Source organism: Pipra filicauda, unplaced genomic scaffold, assembly GCF_003945595.2.
Source record: "Pipra filicauda isolate LSUMZ 115617 unplaced genomic scaffold, ASM394559v2 scaffold447_size767260_pilon, whole genome shotgun sequence".
Taxonomy (NCBI): domain Eukaryota; kingdom Metazoa; phylum Chordata; class Aves; order Passeriformes; family Pipridae; genus Pipra; species Pipra filicauda.
Window position 1 is genome coordinate 269,233 of NW_024104584.1, and position 16,737 is coordinate 285,969.

The 16,737-nt window shown below is 37.4% G+C and overlaps 1 protein-coding gene across 3 annotated transcripts in view; it reads right to left on the reverse strand.

The window, feature by feature from the left end:
* Positions 1–16,737, reverse strand: part of PLPP1 (phospholipid phosphatase 1) — a 57,710-nt gene that overhangs the window by 32,311 nt on the left and 8,662 nt on the right. For 2 of the 3 annotated variants that reach the window (XR_003539840.2, XM_039385883.1), the window contains exon 2: positions 8,513–8,667. The exons of the other annotated variant lie outside the window; for it this stretch is intronic. Coding sequence is in view for 1 of the 2 variants with exons in the window: in XM_039385883.1 (XP_039241817.1) it covers positions 8,513–8,667 (155 nt within the window). In the remaining variant the exon portion in view is untranslated. The remainder of the gene's footprint in view (positions 1–8,512; positions 8,668–16,737) is intronic. 3 annotated transcript variants of the gene reach the window in all.

Sequence of the window (16,737 nt, forward strand, 5' to 3'; positions counted from 1 at the left end):
TATTCTTTAGATCTCCAAAACTAGAGAATTAGGCATACACAGATGATAGTTTCTTTACTATGTTTACTTCTTTAGAGTAGTTAGTTTGGATTATCATCATAAAGCAGTTGTTCCCAAAATTAGTTCACCCTAAAAAAAACCCACTTATCACAGCTTCAGCACACTGCCACAAATACTTGTGATTACAATTAGGTAGCATCACTGACATCATATCACTAGCTCTGCATCATCCTTTTTAAAGACCTGCTCTGTGAATAATGGAGTCATGGTGGCTTACTCCTCATTTCCTCTTACCCACTCCTAAATATTTCAGCTTCTCAAGATGAAAGACTGAAAATTTTCAGAGCGATGGGGTTATTCACACGGCTGGGGAGAGAGGGGGAAGCTTTTTTAAATGTAATTGCCAGCTGCTAAATCAGAAATGGAAAGCAGTGGTACATGGATCATGGGAATGAAGTCCCTTGTGGAGTGCTGTGTGCTTTGCCATGCAAAATGAAGCTGTTTGATGTGTGTGTGCATGTTCATTCTTCAGCAATATAGAGATTATGATGTAATTAGCCTGTAATTGCTCACATCATCTTCCTGTATCCAGATCATGCAAACAAAATAGCAAACAACTCAAGGTTTGTTTTTGTTTTGCTTTGTAAGCAAGTATGAACCAGCTAAAATCAAGTTATTAAAATGTCTTCTCTTTCATAATTTCTTTACATCTCCTTTACTCTGAGTCTTAAAGTATTAGGTATCTAGTAACCATTAAGTTACCATTAAGCAATCATTAATTGGAAGAGCTATGCACTGAAAAAAAGTTAAAACCAGCTTATGTAAGTTAAAAAAAAAGCTAAAAAAGCTTATATAGTGAATGTCAAGAAATGTTTCTTCAGTTTCCTCCAAGTGCAGAATAGATTTAAGAAGTAATTCCACCAGTCATTTGTCTTACTGCTGTTCTAAGTACATTTCAGTGCTGAAAGGAGACATGCTCCATGAAAGCTTGAGAGAAAAGTTTAAAGTTCTAAAATACAGATTACAATAAAACTGATCAGATTAACTTTACACTGTTAAACTAAACTGAAGTCACAGAACTACAACATTTGTAATTTACCTTTTGCTCAACCCAAGGCAATCATAAGCCTGAAAAGCCTTTTGATGTCTTTTTGGTTAAAATACTTTCCAATGTCAATATCTAATCCTTCAGAACAGGCTCCATATAGCTGGTTTAATTTACTACTTTTAAACACCTGTGGATTGGCTTCACTATTAGTAGCTGGAAGGAGGGAGGAGAAAAGTAGAAGTCAAACCAGAGGGGCAGCAACTGTTTCTGGCAAGTGAAACCATTAAGAGAAACTTTCCACAGTACTTATTATTTTGTTCTGTTCTAAATGGATTAGCAAAATCTGGTTTTGTGGGATTTCAAGGTGTTTTAATTTCTGAAATCAAAATTATGTCAAATATATAGCTTAAATACTTACTGCAATGAAAGTCTCTCTCGCTTTAAGACAATAAAGAGGCAAGAAAAATAGTTTGGCTTTTTCATTAGTACAAGCAGGATAAAAAAGCAGATGAACTGACCTAACTGATAGAGGCAAAGCCTCTCACTATAGCAAGTACAATAGTATGGTTTCCCTATAGTTGTGATAGACATGTTACTTTTTCACCCTGACAAATATCATGATTTCAGAAGACAAGAATAAGTTTTCACATTACAATAGCAATTTCCTAAGCATGAAAGTTCCTGGTACAGGAAGACTGGGTATAACTGAAGATATCAAATGATACTTGTCTTCATAATGGTACAACTATCACTAATGTCAATTTCTAATTTCACAGATACAACTGAGGAAGAAATTTTAACAGTAATACAAGGGGGCAGCGCACTTTGACAGAAGATTTATCCAAAAAAACCATCTAAAGTAGTTTCTCAGGAAAAAGTAGCAAGGATTCAACACCAGTTCACTGTGAAAAGAAATCCTGTCTGTGTGTCACGGTCACATTGTCACAGTACGTTAAAAGAAAGCTTCTACAAATATCCATTTTGCTCCTAAACAAGCTCCAATTTCCAAGGCAGAGTTCGGCACATTAAAATAGAGAATTAGTAAAAATTAGTTGGGGTCAGTTTTACCTGAAAGCTGAAGAAATTGAGGAGCTTAAGTATTCCTTTTACATAGTAAGTGGAGCAAAAGGAGCAGTAAAGGCTCTCTACTGAATACTTCCCATATGACAACACCAAAAAGTATCCCTGATGTACACTTCATCTTCTAAGTTAATTGTAACACAGTGAAGAAATTGCCTAAAGGGAAAATGGCAACACGTATGTGAAGAGAAATTATAAGGTTGGGAAGAGGTTACCAGTAGGGTAATCTCAAGGATAAAGCCAACAAGGCAGTGTTATGCAGTGCATATGCATCCTTAATGAATAACTAGCAGATGTACTGCTGACAGAGCTGGCAATTCTTTGATATAGTAGAAGATCAAGGGCAGCCAGTTCTGCCAGCAAAACAACTCAAAGACTGAAGCAAGAGCACAGGTGGGGATTTGTGCAGTAATAAGTTGAGAGTCATGCACTTGGATATTTAACAAGTCTGTTGAGCTGGGAGCTTGTCAGTTCAAAATAGCAGGGGGAAAATAATATCTGCTTCCTGCAGCTTTTGTACATCAATGTGTGACCATCAGACAAGTTGTTCCAAAGGCATTAAACACTTTTAACCAGCTGATAAAAATTTCTTCTGAAACCATACTCAATCAGAATTGGCAAACACATTTGATTTCAATTCATCTATCCTAAACACAGACAGAAAAGGACTGCTAGGGTACAGTCTTCATCTCAAAAACGAGAAGAGTTTGGTTTTGCATAGTTCAGCAGAATCCAAGGGCTGTAAATCAGCCAATTGCATAGGCTGATATCAGAAAAAAAAGAGCAATACTAATCCAACAAGCAACCAAGAACCAAGGAATTACAAACACAGCTGGTAATAAAGATATAGGAAGAAACATAGGCTTCTGAAATGTTTCAATCAGAATATAAGAGGTAGAAACACAAGTAGCTCGACTGGTAAGACTAAGTATTTTAAGCAATTATAATACACTTGCCCAAAAGTCTGACTCATACAGCATAATGGATTAGATTTCCTCACAAAGTGGAGTGATTTCTGACTGATTATGTTAGAGTTTTTTCCATAAATATCTCGTATAACACAGGTCTATTTCTTTCCAAATTTCCAATCTTGATTAGGTTTCTTCACTGTTACTGGGCACAAAGTTGATCGTTCCACAGACCTAAAAGTTGACCATTATCACTCTAAAGAGAGAACATCAGATTATACACGTTCCTCAAGTTGTCCTTTCCAATCTCCTCAGGAAGGATATCCCTTGACACCTACCCCATATTTCACCAGCTATGTTACTGCCATCTTTTCTGTCTATTGCTCTGAGTTCCCTACTGCTGCCTCACCGCACATACTCTCCTCCAGGGCGTTTATGACTATACAGAACAGGGCAGACTCCTGGAGAGCTCTACTTGACACCTTCCTCCCTTACAAAGGTCAAGGAGTACTAATTCCTACTGTCCACTTCTCAGAGTCCAATGAATTATGTATACATTTAAAGATTCCTTATCTAATCCCATGACTGTTTAGTTTCCTAAGATTTTGGTGAAGTAATAACTTGAATATACAGATCTAATTAATGAGATTTTCTTTAAAAATGCTGCCTTTAGCCTGAGTACTCTATCTTCCTAATGTATCAAAGGGATTAGGATGAGAATAGATGTGACTGACACCAAGAAACAGGGGGTATGTTTCTGACAGATTATGAAGTTCAAGAACGTTGCCCAAAAAGCTCTTCAATGTCATAAATACACCGAAAAACAATGAAGATAACACACTATCTTTTTCTAAAGGTTTACCAGGTAAGAGGCAGAGCATAAAAAATTACTTATAAGCAACCTGAAACCTAAAAGTTAAGTTGAAATCCACTCTCGTATAAAACAGCAGGTTTAATTTCAACTAGTTGCAAAACTATCAGAGGGGGACATAAAGCTTTGACACTGCTGAAAAAATGAAGAGTACATGTACCAAACAGTCTTCAATAAATTAGTCCCCTGATTTATTAGTCTCTACCACAGCAGTAACTACACTTGTCCCTGAAGACAAATTAGCCCAGTAAGTGCTAATTTTGGTTAATCAACTAGGTGCTGTCAATCAAAGTTTCCCTGCAAAATTAATCCCTTTCACAAGCAGAGCATAAAAGATTCGTTTCTTTTGCCAGAAAAGAAATCAGGAAATTGCCTCCAAACTATGACTGTGCTAATCTGTAGGAGCAGAAAGTTTTGGTCAGAACATTGGTATAAGGAGACATTGCCAGAAACATTAAGCCTAATGTCTAATAGGTTAAAGCTGGCACAGGAACAAAGCTATGTAGGTGCCCTTTGAGAAGGCATCAAGATACTTAAGACATTAGTTTTTGCCAAACCAAACTTAGGAATGTTTTGGTTTTGCCTTTTGTTTGTTTGTTTTGTTTAAACTAGTTAGAAATCAATGTGACCTGACTACCTAGATATCTTTTGGATGTGTTGAAGGTGGAGAAATTAAGTCCTACAGGCTCATCATGTTCTTCTCTCTTAAACAAATCTCAAACAGCAGAGGTCATCCCAGAGAAGTGACTTAATCAAAATACCGTTTACTAACAAACACTTCCCCTGTCAGGAACATCAGCATTTGCATTACCTGTTTTGGTAGCAGCAAGTTGTGGCAAACTACTTAGTTTCCCAGGAACTCAATGTACTACTTTGGCTGAGTTAGAAGAGCTGAACTCTTGTCCTCTCACACATCAGTCCATCATATAATAGAAACCCACCAGTGGGTTATGAACATTCAGCTCCTAAACTGAGCTGCCAGGCAAAGTTTTGGCAGGGAACTACAGAAACCTTTTTCAGAACTTAGTACAGGGAGCAGATGAAACTCCGTATCTCTCAAGTTGCTCTGTTGTTCTGCTCCTCTGGCGAAAAAGTTGTTTCAGAGGTTTCCCTTGCTCTGTGCTTCTCCCTCCCCTACTCTCACCTACTCAAATCTAAGGGAAGCTGCATGAGTGTCACTGAAGGTAGCAGTTCGAAGAAACAAGATGACTGGAGGAAGAGAAAAATCAACTTGGAGGTGAAGTCACCAGAAAAGATCAACTGAATAGGACATCTACAAATAGGCATGGCTGGACCTCACCGAAAGAGAAAGATTGACATTAATTTGTCAATTATACTTGAAAAAGCTGGTCTCATGCAGACAGCTAAAAACCAAAAATGCCAGACCAAGTACCTTTGAAAATATTCCCAGAGTTGCAATCTATGGACACTGACCATGACTATGGTCATGACCTTTAAATTATACAGACTTACTTTCTAAACATCTCTATGAAGGCTTGGGAAGGTAGAAGTATCAGAAAGCTCTTCCTGCATTACTTAAGTGTCAGATATCATGGATAAGTGCTGCTCTGGACACTGGCCTAGCCATCTAGACAGATTCATTTTTCCAGAGCACTACCAAGGCTTGTTTGATCCTAAATCTCAGAAAATTCTAATACAAAAATTGTGCTTCCCATCAAAATAGAACAATTTGGAAAACTGAGATGCAACATACTATGAAGTGGCACTTGGAAGAGAATAAACATGAATTTCTTTCCCAGACACTTTATTTCCTGATAAAAGGTGGCAATGGTATCAGGAAGGGTTCAGAGCCATAAACAGAATTATGATCTCTAAGAATATTATTTTAATTTTTAATTTTTTTTAAGATTCCCAAGAGTTTCTAACACATCTTGTAAATCTCCATAAAATGTCACCTAAACAAATCCATGTTCACATAGCCAAGTTTCTTTTATGCACAGAGAGAGGCTTAATAATAAAATATCTATGCAGGCTTTGGTGTGTTGGAGTTTTTTTTGTTTGTCTGGTTTTGGGGTTTTTTCTCCTTTGAAGTTATTTTATATACCACTGTGGCCTACCCTAACAACTTAACCAAACAAGATCTTTTATTATTATTATATAGCAAGATGTTCAGGCCACTTCCTACTAAACTTTTAAGACAAGCAAGGTGATAGAGCAGCAAGGGGCATGTGCATAAAAATACTTTGAGCATTTCAGCTTATATTTCATTAGGTTTTAGGGACTAAGGTCTAAATAAGCAAACAGCAATACCTGTACATTATTAAATGCTAAGGCTGTAATCACTGTACTACTCAATTAACTATTTTTTCCACATTGCAGATGATTCTTTTTGCTTCCCCTAGATTTCTACCACAACTTTTTCTCTCTCACAATGTGACAGATTGTAAGAGAGGTGTTAAGTCCAACTACTTAGGAACAAGTATCATGTTTGAGGGGAAAAAAGTTTGCACAAAAGTGCAATTGACAGACGTTTTACATAGTATCAGACCAAATTTTTACCATCTTTTACCAGTTCCTTCATTGAGAATTCTGTTCCTTTCATAAGTCTCATGTCAGGACAACTTTTTTTACTGGATGTAGGATAATCAGTGTTGTTGCCCAATAATCTTTCATGAGTGAGCTGTGTCCCTGGTGAGGATATTGAGTCTGGAACACACTACTTCCAAAAACTTAAACTGCCTGGGAAAAAGGTCTCAAGTCTTGAATGAGTCATACCAAAACAAAAAACAAGTCTGAATGTCAGATTCCCAGACTGATCAACTTTCCCTTCCACTTTGAATAAAGGCAAGCTTGGAGACAGAAACCATTGAACAGGAACCTACTTTCAACTCAGGAAGTTGTAATATCCCAAATGTCATTCTCTCTAGCTCCACACCTTACCCTAGTCCTTAGTCTCCAGTAGCCATGGAAGATTTTTCACCTCTTGCATGAGACTAAAGAGCTCTCTAAATTTAAAATGCAGATTAGAAAGCCAGGTTAGAATGTTAACTACAGAGAGCAATTGCTTTAAGTTTTGTAAAATGTTCAGACTGAAAAGCAAATGATCTGGCTAGGCTGTATTGTAACAGAACTAAAAGTGCTTTAGAATTTTTTCTTAAATCTCTCAGCATGGAGACTAGAAGTGATTGTTCCAATTATATACTCCAGGCCCCAGCACAAACCCAGGCAATGAAAATTCACTGCGTGACCCCTACAAAAGTATCATAGCAGAAAAATATCAGAATAGACTGCAATCACTGACACATCTAATTCTAAGTTGTAACTACAAAGGTAATCTAAAATTATAGTCCATACTACTCTTTAAATATTGAGATTTAAGTGAATTAGCTCTAAGTCAGATGTTTCTCCACTGCTTTAGAGCCAGAAAAAAAAAACCACTCTTAATTGACTTTATATTACATTAACAACTTCTTGAAATGGAAGATAAGATATCAAGCAACTCAATAGATTATCAAACTGCAACTGGAACACCTCTTTAAAAGCCCAAAAGTGCACAGAGGTACAATTGTTAGTTCACCAGTACACTTATCAATTAAAGTACAAAGGAAACCCACTGGAAATTTTCCCAAAGGTATGTTGAGGATGTATATACTTGTCAAAATGACAAACTTCAGACTACTTTCTTTAATAGTGAAAATATACTAGTGTTGTTGTGTCAACCTTCAATTTACTGCACAGGCCTAATGCAAGCTTTAATGAATAAGGATTTAAGGGAAAACTAGAGTAGTGCATGTAGAGGTTCTGCAGGTATCTGTTTACTTGTTTTAAATGACTGCTTCCATCCTTAAACCACTTCATATAGTTCTTACTAATCAATTTAGCTTATACATTTATCAGATGAAACATTATCATCATCTTTCATATGTCTTGGTCAACCACCACAAGCAGAAACAAGATGTACTTTCAGGTTCTGCACAGTTAAATTTTGGTTCTCTAAGTCATATCAAAACCTTACTAAAAACTGGGATACAAGCAGGCTTCAAATATTATTAGAAAAACCTAGAGAAGAATAAAATTGTTCTTTGTCAAAATCATGTGGTCTTGAAAACACTGAGCCTCTTTTCTACAAGCAGTTAGATTTTCAGTCTCTGTATCCCATTTTGAAGGGTTTAAAGAGTCATCACATTACTTTTAAACCTAATAAAACCCACTGAGTCAAAATTAGATTTATATCCGTAGAAAGTATATGGAGGCAACAGTCACTATTTATAGGTATGTGCACTACAGCATAGTACTAAGTTTTAATATTACAGGTGTTCAAGTTAACAGACTAACCCATTCTGAGTGAGAGATGTGTTTATACCATAACATTTTGGAAGCCATTTTACTCTCCAATGATCAAAGCCTAGACTAATACATTTTTTCTGCTCCTAAAACAAATAAAATTAGCAACTCTAGCAGTTAGAGATTAGTTCCAGATTTTCTGTGCAAACAAAGCAATAGCACCTTTCACATGCATATGACTATACATACATGGGATTTTGCCTATATAGACTGTCTTCAAAGCAAAGTTACAGTACTGAGCTCTAGGAAGGCATACATTTTACTCCCATCACCAAAGCTCCCTATATATTAGCTACTTACAGAGAAAATGGGCAGGGTGAACCCCACTGTGTAGAGGACAGTGGATGTGATGGTACTGTCATGGAACGGATACTTGATGCTGTCATCATTACAGAAAAAGCCTCTCTGATACGGTTTTATTTTGGCCAAGTTTAGAACACCAAGGGGTAAGCCAGCTGTTGGGGGAGGAAAACAAAAAACAAAAACAAGAAATACATGTGGTTAAATAAAAAAAAAAAAGTCACTTTAAAACATGCATGGAGGAGGCTACCAAACATGCATAACTCAAATTTCCTAAGTATCATGCAATGCACACACTTACCTAATCCTGTTTATAAAAATTTATCTCTTTTAGAAGCCTATTTCAGAAGGACTCCAAGGTTGTTCACAGACAGAGTTCAAAGTCCTTTCATCATTAAGGTGAGTTGCCACACACTAAACCAAGACTATACTCAAGAAAAAGTATTTGCCATTCACACAACTAAATAGTTATTGAGGGCAGGCTGCCTGTTGTTTCCCCTCCTTTCCCACCACCCCACTACTTTGACTTATATCTGAATTACCAGCCTTGTTCTGTACACTATAATCTGATCAGTGTTTACAGACACCAAGACAAAAAATACACACAGATTTTGCCATAATTATGGAGTTAAAGATTTCATGCAAGTAGTTTTCATGCAGGTAAGGGGTACAAGAGAACTGCAGAGACACCAATGGGAAATACAGACACTGGTGTGACTGGACTGTATCTCTTGGTAATGAGATTTATACCTTAAGAATGAATTTACATAGCTTTTGTACACTTCGGGAGACTTCTGCATGAAAATGTCTAAGTTATTAACATGAGAACTGAGACTCGGGTACAAATTATAACTCTCAGAACTTACACTGTGTGACATATTACCTATTCCCTCTCTTACAAGTTCACTTGCACTATACTGACAGTCATGTCAAAGAAGCCATCAAGGCTTCTGACAGCATTTGACCAAATAACACCATGCCCACTCCCCCGCTTCCCTTTGATCTATTGAGCAAGAACTAGACTAACAGTGGATAAATAAGGTAATGCTGTAAGAGCTGCAAAATCCTGAAACAAAACAAAAAGTAGATTTTGGTTTAAAACAAGTTAAAAAAGGGCAAACTAAACTTTATATTTTCCATAACGTTCATGTAACATGCAAACAGATGGTCTATATGTAAATTAGAGGGTAGGTGCAATTACTGACACAGAAAAGACTAGTCAGGATATAAACAACCTGCTGTACTGAGAAAAAAACACATTTCAAAGAAGTTAATATGATGAGTGATTGCTTTGATTTCTGGTGACACTTGGTGACTACAAGGTAAGTAGCTTAAAGTGGTTTTAAATAAGCTTATTCCTATATACTTCATTAGAAGAAAAGACATCAAGAGAGAAACAGGAGGAACAGAGTGATAAGTCCTGGACCCTTCTCTGGGCTAAGTTGCAGTGCAAAGGCTTGTGAAGTGCATATTGAAACTGTATGTGTTTGGTAATACTCCAGGCTTTCAACTCCTAATAAAATTGCTATGGTCACAGAAAGCAATTTGGGAGGAATTTAAATCCTCTTATGGAGCAGAGCAAAATTTTTTTCCACAAAACATCTGAAATATGAAGAACTGTCCATACTTATTGATGCTTACCATCCCATATAAAAAACAATACAAAAATGCAAATAGCACTATGCTCATTTGACTTTAAGCACAAAGTTTTCATTAAGTAGCACGATATACCATCAAATCAACTGCATCTCAAAGGTCTCCCTCCTTCCTTCCTCTGCTTTAATGATTGAGAAGAGAGCTGAAGCTTGACAGGTGGCAGAAGCAGACAAAACAGAATTGCAGCCCTTCAAATATGAAGGGGGCCACACTGAAGAACTCAAATCAAAATTCCTCCAGCTGTATGTTCACGTGCCTGGAGACAACTTTCAGCTACACTGAAGGCCACTGCAAGATTCCACTAACATAACTCAGTCAGTGTTTCCTATGTTTATCTCTGCTACTGCACACTCAGCACCAAAATGATGGAGTGGTAAAGCCATTACCTAATTGATACAATCCTATCTTCTCAAAAAAGTCACCTGATTTTCACAGGTAGAAATATCCTCATGCTTAACTTAAGCAGCAGCTTGTGTTTTGCAGAACTGGACTACTTACACATAAACACCTGTTTTCCAAGAAAAGATACTACAACCTAACATCAAGAATTTTTCTGTTTTGTTCAATTACATTTTCAGCCTTCCAGTTCAACATTTGAGCCAATATTGCTGGTTTTACAGTAAGGTTTTGAGGTGGTTTGTTTTGGGTTTTTTTCTAGGTTTAACTTCATGAAGGCTGGCCATTTCATTTTTACCAGCTGCTGAAATACATTCTCTTAAGAGCTCCAGTTTAGAAACTAGATGGCATGCAATTCATATGCAAATGTCACAAAGACTACTTAGCTCAAAAATTCCAAATTTCTTGCCACCAAAGTACACAGAATCATGAGTCATGTGTGTTTTTTTTCAAGGAGAGCAATTACATGAGTATACATGAAAAAGGAAGGTACCCTCAGTTTGACAACTGTTTTAAGGCAGTTTTTTTAAGCCTACCAGCAAAAGTTTGAATATGAAGGGAGAATTGCTCACTTTGTAACCTAGGTAAGGCAGAATTTCAAGGACTTTATTTTTTTAATTAGGGATAATTCCTGCCAGTAAGAGCTATGTGCTCAGTCTTCATTAAACAGATGAAAGGAACTCAAGATTTAATTTTTTTTCTTCTTCACGTGAAATCTGTTTATAAAACTATTTTGTGAGAACTTTTACATTTTTGTTCTTTTCACTGAAAGAAAAGGATGCACCTTTTTGTTAAATCAGATTGATCTGATTTATGCAGTACTTAGATCTACCTTATGCAGTACTTAGAAGGTAGATTTAAAGTGTGTTTTTACTTTCAACAATGAGATTCCGGGAAGAAGAAAAAGGAAAAGCAGCAAATAAAGAAGTCAGATGAGGACAGTTTCAATAAGACTGCAAAATTAATTTGTATAGGCTAGAGTAAAAGAGTAGGAAAAAAGGAAGTTGGTTACATATCTTACACTGCCCACTTCCATTTTTTTTTCATTACTTTTAGAAGTTCCTATGGCAATCCAAATGATGTACTGCTTTCCAGCAGTGGAATAGAAGACTTTGTGAAATGGTATTTAGTTGATCATTAACCTATCCCAAACAGTAGTTTACTATTGCACATTTTACAGGGAGAGAAGACAACACGTAATACATGTAAGCAAACAGTCCTGAAGTTTTCACTGGAAGAGGAAAAAGAAAAAAACCCACTACTAATGTACATAACAGGCCAGTATTGGATCAGAAGTGCCAAGCACCTCCACGACCTTTATGCAGGTTGACTGTACACTGAAATTCTGAGAAATGTACATTTGTTCAGTCTCATTAGTTTCTACAAACTGGAGGAAAGATTGACCAAGATCTAGTGCAAGATTACAAGGCTGAAAGGCAATCTTGTAGATCAGCTCTCATTCCTTGTCCTTTTCACAATATGCCTTCTCTTCCTTTTTACCCAGACAGTACCAGCAGTAACCTCCAAGGATGCTCTTCTAGGTAACTTTATACCTTAAAGGATCCTAATGGTTTAGTTGTTATTCATATCCTCTAAAGCATGACCATCAGCTATTAAAAAGCACTATTACTTGAAGTTCTGCATGCTTCAGACTGGAATTTCTCAGATTTAGAGTTTCTCTATTTTTTGTTAAAACTTTTGCAGTTGATCTTGTCAAGATACTAGAGACCAACATGTTCTGGGCCAGTTTGCAAGGTAGTAGCAGGAAACAGACAGCAGTCCTCTAATCTAGTTTCTCTCCCTTTTAATTATGCAGAGAGAACAACTTGATCACTCAAGTGCTCTGGAACTATTATAAAATGAGGCATTTCTCCTGTAATGCTCACACAATCAGACTCTAGCTAACCAATAGGCCAGGTTGGATGGTGCTTTAAGCAACCTGGGATAGTGAAAGGTGTCCCTGCCCGTGGCAGGGGTATTGTAATGAGATAATGTTTAAGACTTCCTCCACGCAAACTGTCCTATGGTTTTATAACCCTGAAAGCTACAGATGCAGTAACAAAGTTGAATAGGAAAAGAGAGTGCAGAGATTTGAAGCTTTTACCTATGAAAGAAAGGTAAAAAAAACTTCATACACATGAACAAGAACAAAAGCAAACAGCATGGAGGGGGAGAGAAGAAAGGCAAGAATGATGCTTGAATTACTGAGCAGGGATTGCAGGGAAGGAAAAGCCTTAAGTTCGGGCTAGACCAGGGCAACATTTGTACAGAGTGAAGTTAAGCTAGTTGAAATAGTTACAAGGGGCTATGCTGAGTTCACAAGGAGTTTCCAACTCCGATTTGTAGGTTCAAGCCCTGTTGTAGTGTAGTTTCCATGGAACACCTACAGTAATTCACAGTAATATAAGTAGCCTGAAGGAACTATTTAATCACATCTGGTTGGACAACATGGCATGACACAAAAGCCTTTGAGGAAGAAAGGAAAGGAAGTCCAGACTGGGAGACTTAGGGAGGAAGTCCCTGTGAGAACTGTCCTCCACTCACAAAAAGGGAATGTCAAAAATAAAATACCAATGCCCAAGGGAAGAGGGTGAAGTTGGTTGTTGTTTTTTTTTTCCAAAGGAAGATTGGTTAGTGAAAAGGTTATATTTTTTATGTTATATTTTTACTGTTTAAGCCTAAATCAAAAAAAAAGCATTTAAATTCCAGTTTCTCCCTCAAACGGAAGTGATGGATACCAAACTATCATCTTTTTACAATGTGAGTAACACCACACTATTCTGATTTGTGGCATTTATCACACTTCTAATTTTAGAGTTAGATGCTTAAGCTTCTTAAGCTGCTTAAGAAGTCAGATTCTGATACTCAGGTGTCCAAGTAGCTTTGCTAGCAAGCTGCATATTTTCCTTAAACAAGGAAAAAACAGCATTTATAGCTGAATTAGCAACTTTTACAGCAGTTGCATAAATATTTAAGACCAGCAAAGAATACTGTTGTTTTGAAAGGTTTTTGTTGTCTGAAAGGAAAGAAACTCGGGAAGTTTCTAACCATTTCAGTGATACTGTACCACCTATTTCAGAACCAGATGTGGTGCTCACAAAATTCAGCTAAGCTTTCAAGATCAACTCAAGACAACCTAGACTGTCTGGTCCTCCTCCAACTTCTGGCCATCCCCTTCCTTGTCTCGGCATTAGTTTTTCACACCAAGTTTTCCAGAAAGAAAAAGCCCATGAGCACATAACACAGGTTTTTCAGGGGCACTTGGTCATCTGGTTGAGTGCATTATTGTGAGAGCTGGTTCAAAGGACAGATTAGGAACATGTAGCCAATGGTGTGGAAGAAAGGAGAACTAGGACAGCCTGGGACAGATCCGCTTCCACAACTCATGAAATTGTTTCCTGGTTAGTGGTGCTTTCTCCCTCACAATTTTAAGTAGTTCCAAGGAATGCACTGTATTTTGTAAACATCCTTTCTTTAGCCCAATTGGCCTCATTATCTGTGGAAGCAACTGGATCTCCACTTGAGGCTCTGTGCAACCTTAAACTCATGCTGAATTGCTGTTTCAGGTTCTCCACAGCACACTAAGACTCCATGCTCCTATCTAGTCCTCTTCATTAAAACAAATTAAGTTCTCTTCATTAAAACAAATGAATATCTAGAACCTAGGAGAAAGGCAGTTACCCTTAAGGAAGACTATGGCATTCTAGCTTGATTATTAACACAGATTTTTCCTCATATTGCAATAAACTCACAAGTAAATGCTAATTACAAGAACCTGTACTAGGCTAAGCTGAGACTGAGAAGAATTTTTATGTTTCTCTAAACTTTCCTGAAAAATAAGATCAATACATTCTGCACTTGATGTGCTGACATAAAGTCAGCTTCAGCTTTTGTAAACAAATACACAATTTACAGTTAAGGGGTCAAACAGTAATTTGAGCTGTGCTGGAGAAATAACCTCCATACAACACGGCAAATTAAGAGCTCAAAACAGATCAGTTACTTTCTGCAGCTCACATTTTATTAAAGAGGTGATGCTGCTAACCCCACAGACAGATAAATGTCATCATTTCAAGCTAAACCTATACATCTGGTAATCACGACTGAGAGCAAGTGAGAATTTAAGTTCTCCCACTCTCACACTTGTATTTCTGCTTTTAATTTCAGACAGGACAACTATGTTTGCTTTGCTCTTCATTTTTTTAATGTACAGTAAGGAAGTATGCAAGAGATTTAAAGAAACTCACGTTAATCTCATGCTGCTGGAGAGAGTTTAGAAGCATCTGTAAAAGACTGTTCTCTGCAGAAAAGCAGATGTGCTGAAATTCTTTTTCCATGAACAGTCAAGAGAAAGAATCAATACCTCTTAAGACAGGAGGTTCTGAGAACACAAAAAACTACCAAGAGGAAGAACACATTAAAATAATGAGAAAACATTTAGACTTTTGATACCTAGAGGTAAGGGATGTACAAAAGAAAAATCAGTGCACTATTTATTTTCAGTAGCTGAGATAAGTGGGTAGCTCACAACGTAACTCCTATCCACTTTAAGAAATTTATCTCACTTTTCTACACTAAGGAATGCAAAGCATTTCTAATACCAGCACATTGATTGTTCTGAAACACCAGAAGCTGTGATAGGCTTCAGTAAACAGGATATATGTATTTAAAAGCATGCACAGCATTCTAATCTCTCCTACTAGTCTACTTGCAACTTTATGCTATTATATTTTTATTTTTTCTCTATGATTTGACTAGCAGAGAAGCCAGATCAGCAACTGAGCGAGTCCCTCAGCACACCTTACACTCTTGGTTGTGCCAAGGCAAGGGGGATGGAGACAGGAAGTAGAGGAAACCTTCTTCTGAGTTGGAACAGCCTCAACAGACAAGCATGCAATTTCTAGTCTAGTAAATTACTAAGACAGAACTACATCCTATCCCAGTTTCTCTGCATTCAACAGTTTAGTATTACACAAGGGCACTAGCTCAGTCATCTATATTCCCAACCCATTAGAACAGGTCAAAACACATATAAAAACATTAGCATGGACAAATGTATTCTCCCTTATATCTACATTTCATTCCAAAAAACAGACTTTTAGAAGCACTACCTGTTACTCTAGAAACCGTGCAATTCTCTCTTCTGCGACCACTGAGAGAAGTGCAAATGTGAAACAAAAAATGCAGAAGCAAGACAATAATATGCCTTGTCCTGCTCTATTGCTTACACAGAGCAACATATTCAGGTCAAGTGAGCCAACTGCAGGTCACAAGCAAAGGCTGTGCCCTGGGCTCTGCTCTGATCAGAGGGAAAGAAAGCTGAAGCTAGCCCAGGGATGGACAGACACCTGGAAGTCATTAGCGGTTCACCGAGTGCAGCAGAGGCTAACTGCCCAATTACTGACAGACCTGACAAAGATTTAAGATCCCCACACTAATAGCTAAAACACACTGGGGGATCAGAGGCAGGGCAGGTGGAACAGGAGAGGTCAGCAGCTCCTTGTCTTTCAGTGCTGCTCACGAGGTGGGGAAGAATCCAACCAGCTGCAGCCAGAGCAAACAGGAGTGACTTCTCCCACTATAATCCCTCCTGTTTAGGGGAATTAATTAATCACTGCTTGCATTACATGCTCAGCATTATATTTACTGTTAAAGGCTTTGACTGTACTGTCTAAGACTTAAAAAGCCCCCAGATACAAAAGCATGTATAAGCCTCCAAAGATCTAGGTCTTCTACACACCATCTACCTAAATCACTGAGCTTACAGATCAGGAGAGCAACACAGCCAAAGAAACTGAACTGTCAAGGTCAGCTGCTGACAAAACAATGAGGGATTTTTTTCTTTTTACTGCAGGTAACACCAACTTTGAACATCATTTAGGACTACCGCTCATTTAAACCTCAGAAGTTATAACTATTTTTCCATTTTAATCTTTGTTTTGTGGGAATGCACAGCAAGAGGCTTTCAGAGTATTTCGCATGTTATCTACACACCCTAACTTGAAATACCATTCAGTTTCTAGAAATATAATAGGCAATTTGTTGTCAGGAGCATAAATGCTCTTTTTCCAATGAGTTCTACAAGCATAACAATATTTTATTTAAACAGTCTTTAACAAAGTCAGGCCTTACAACAGTAGTGCTAGAGAGGGACTCAGAATTTCCATTACATT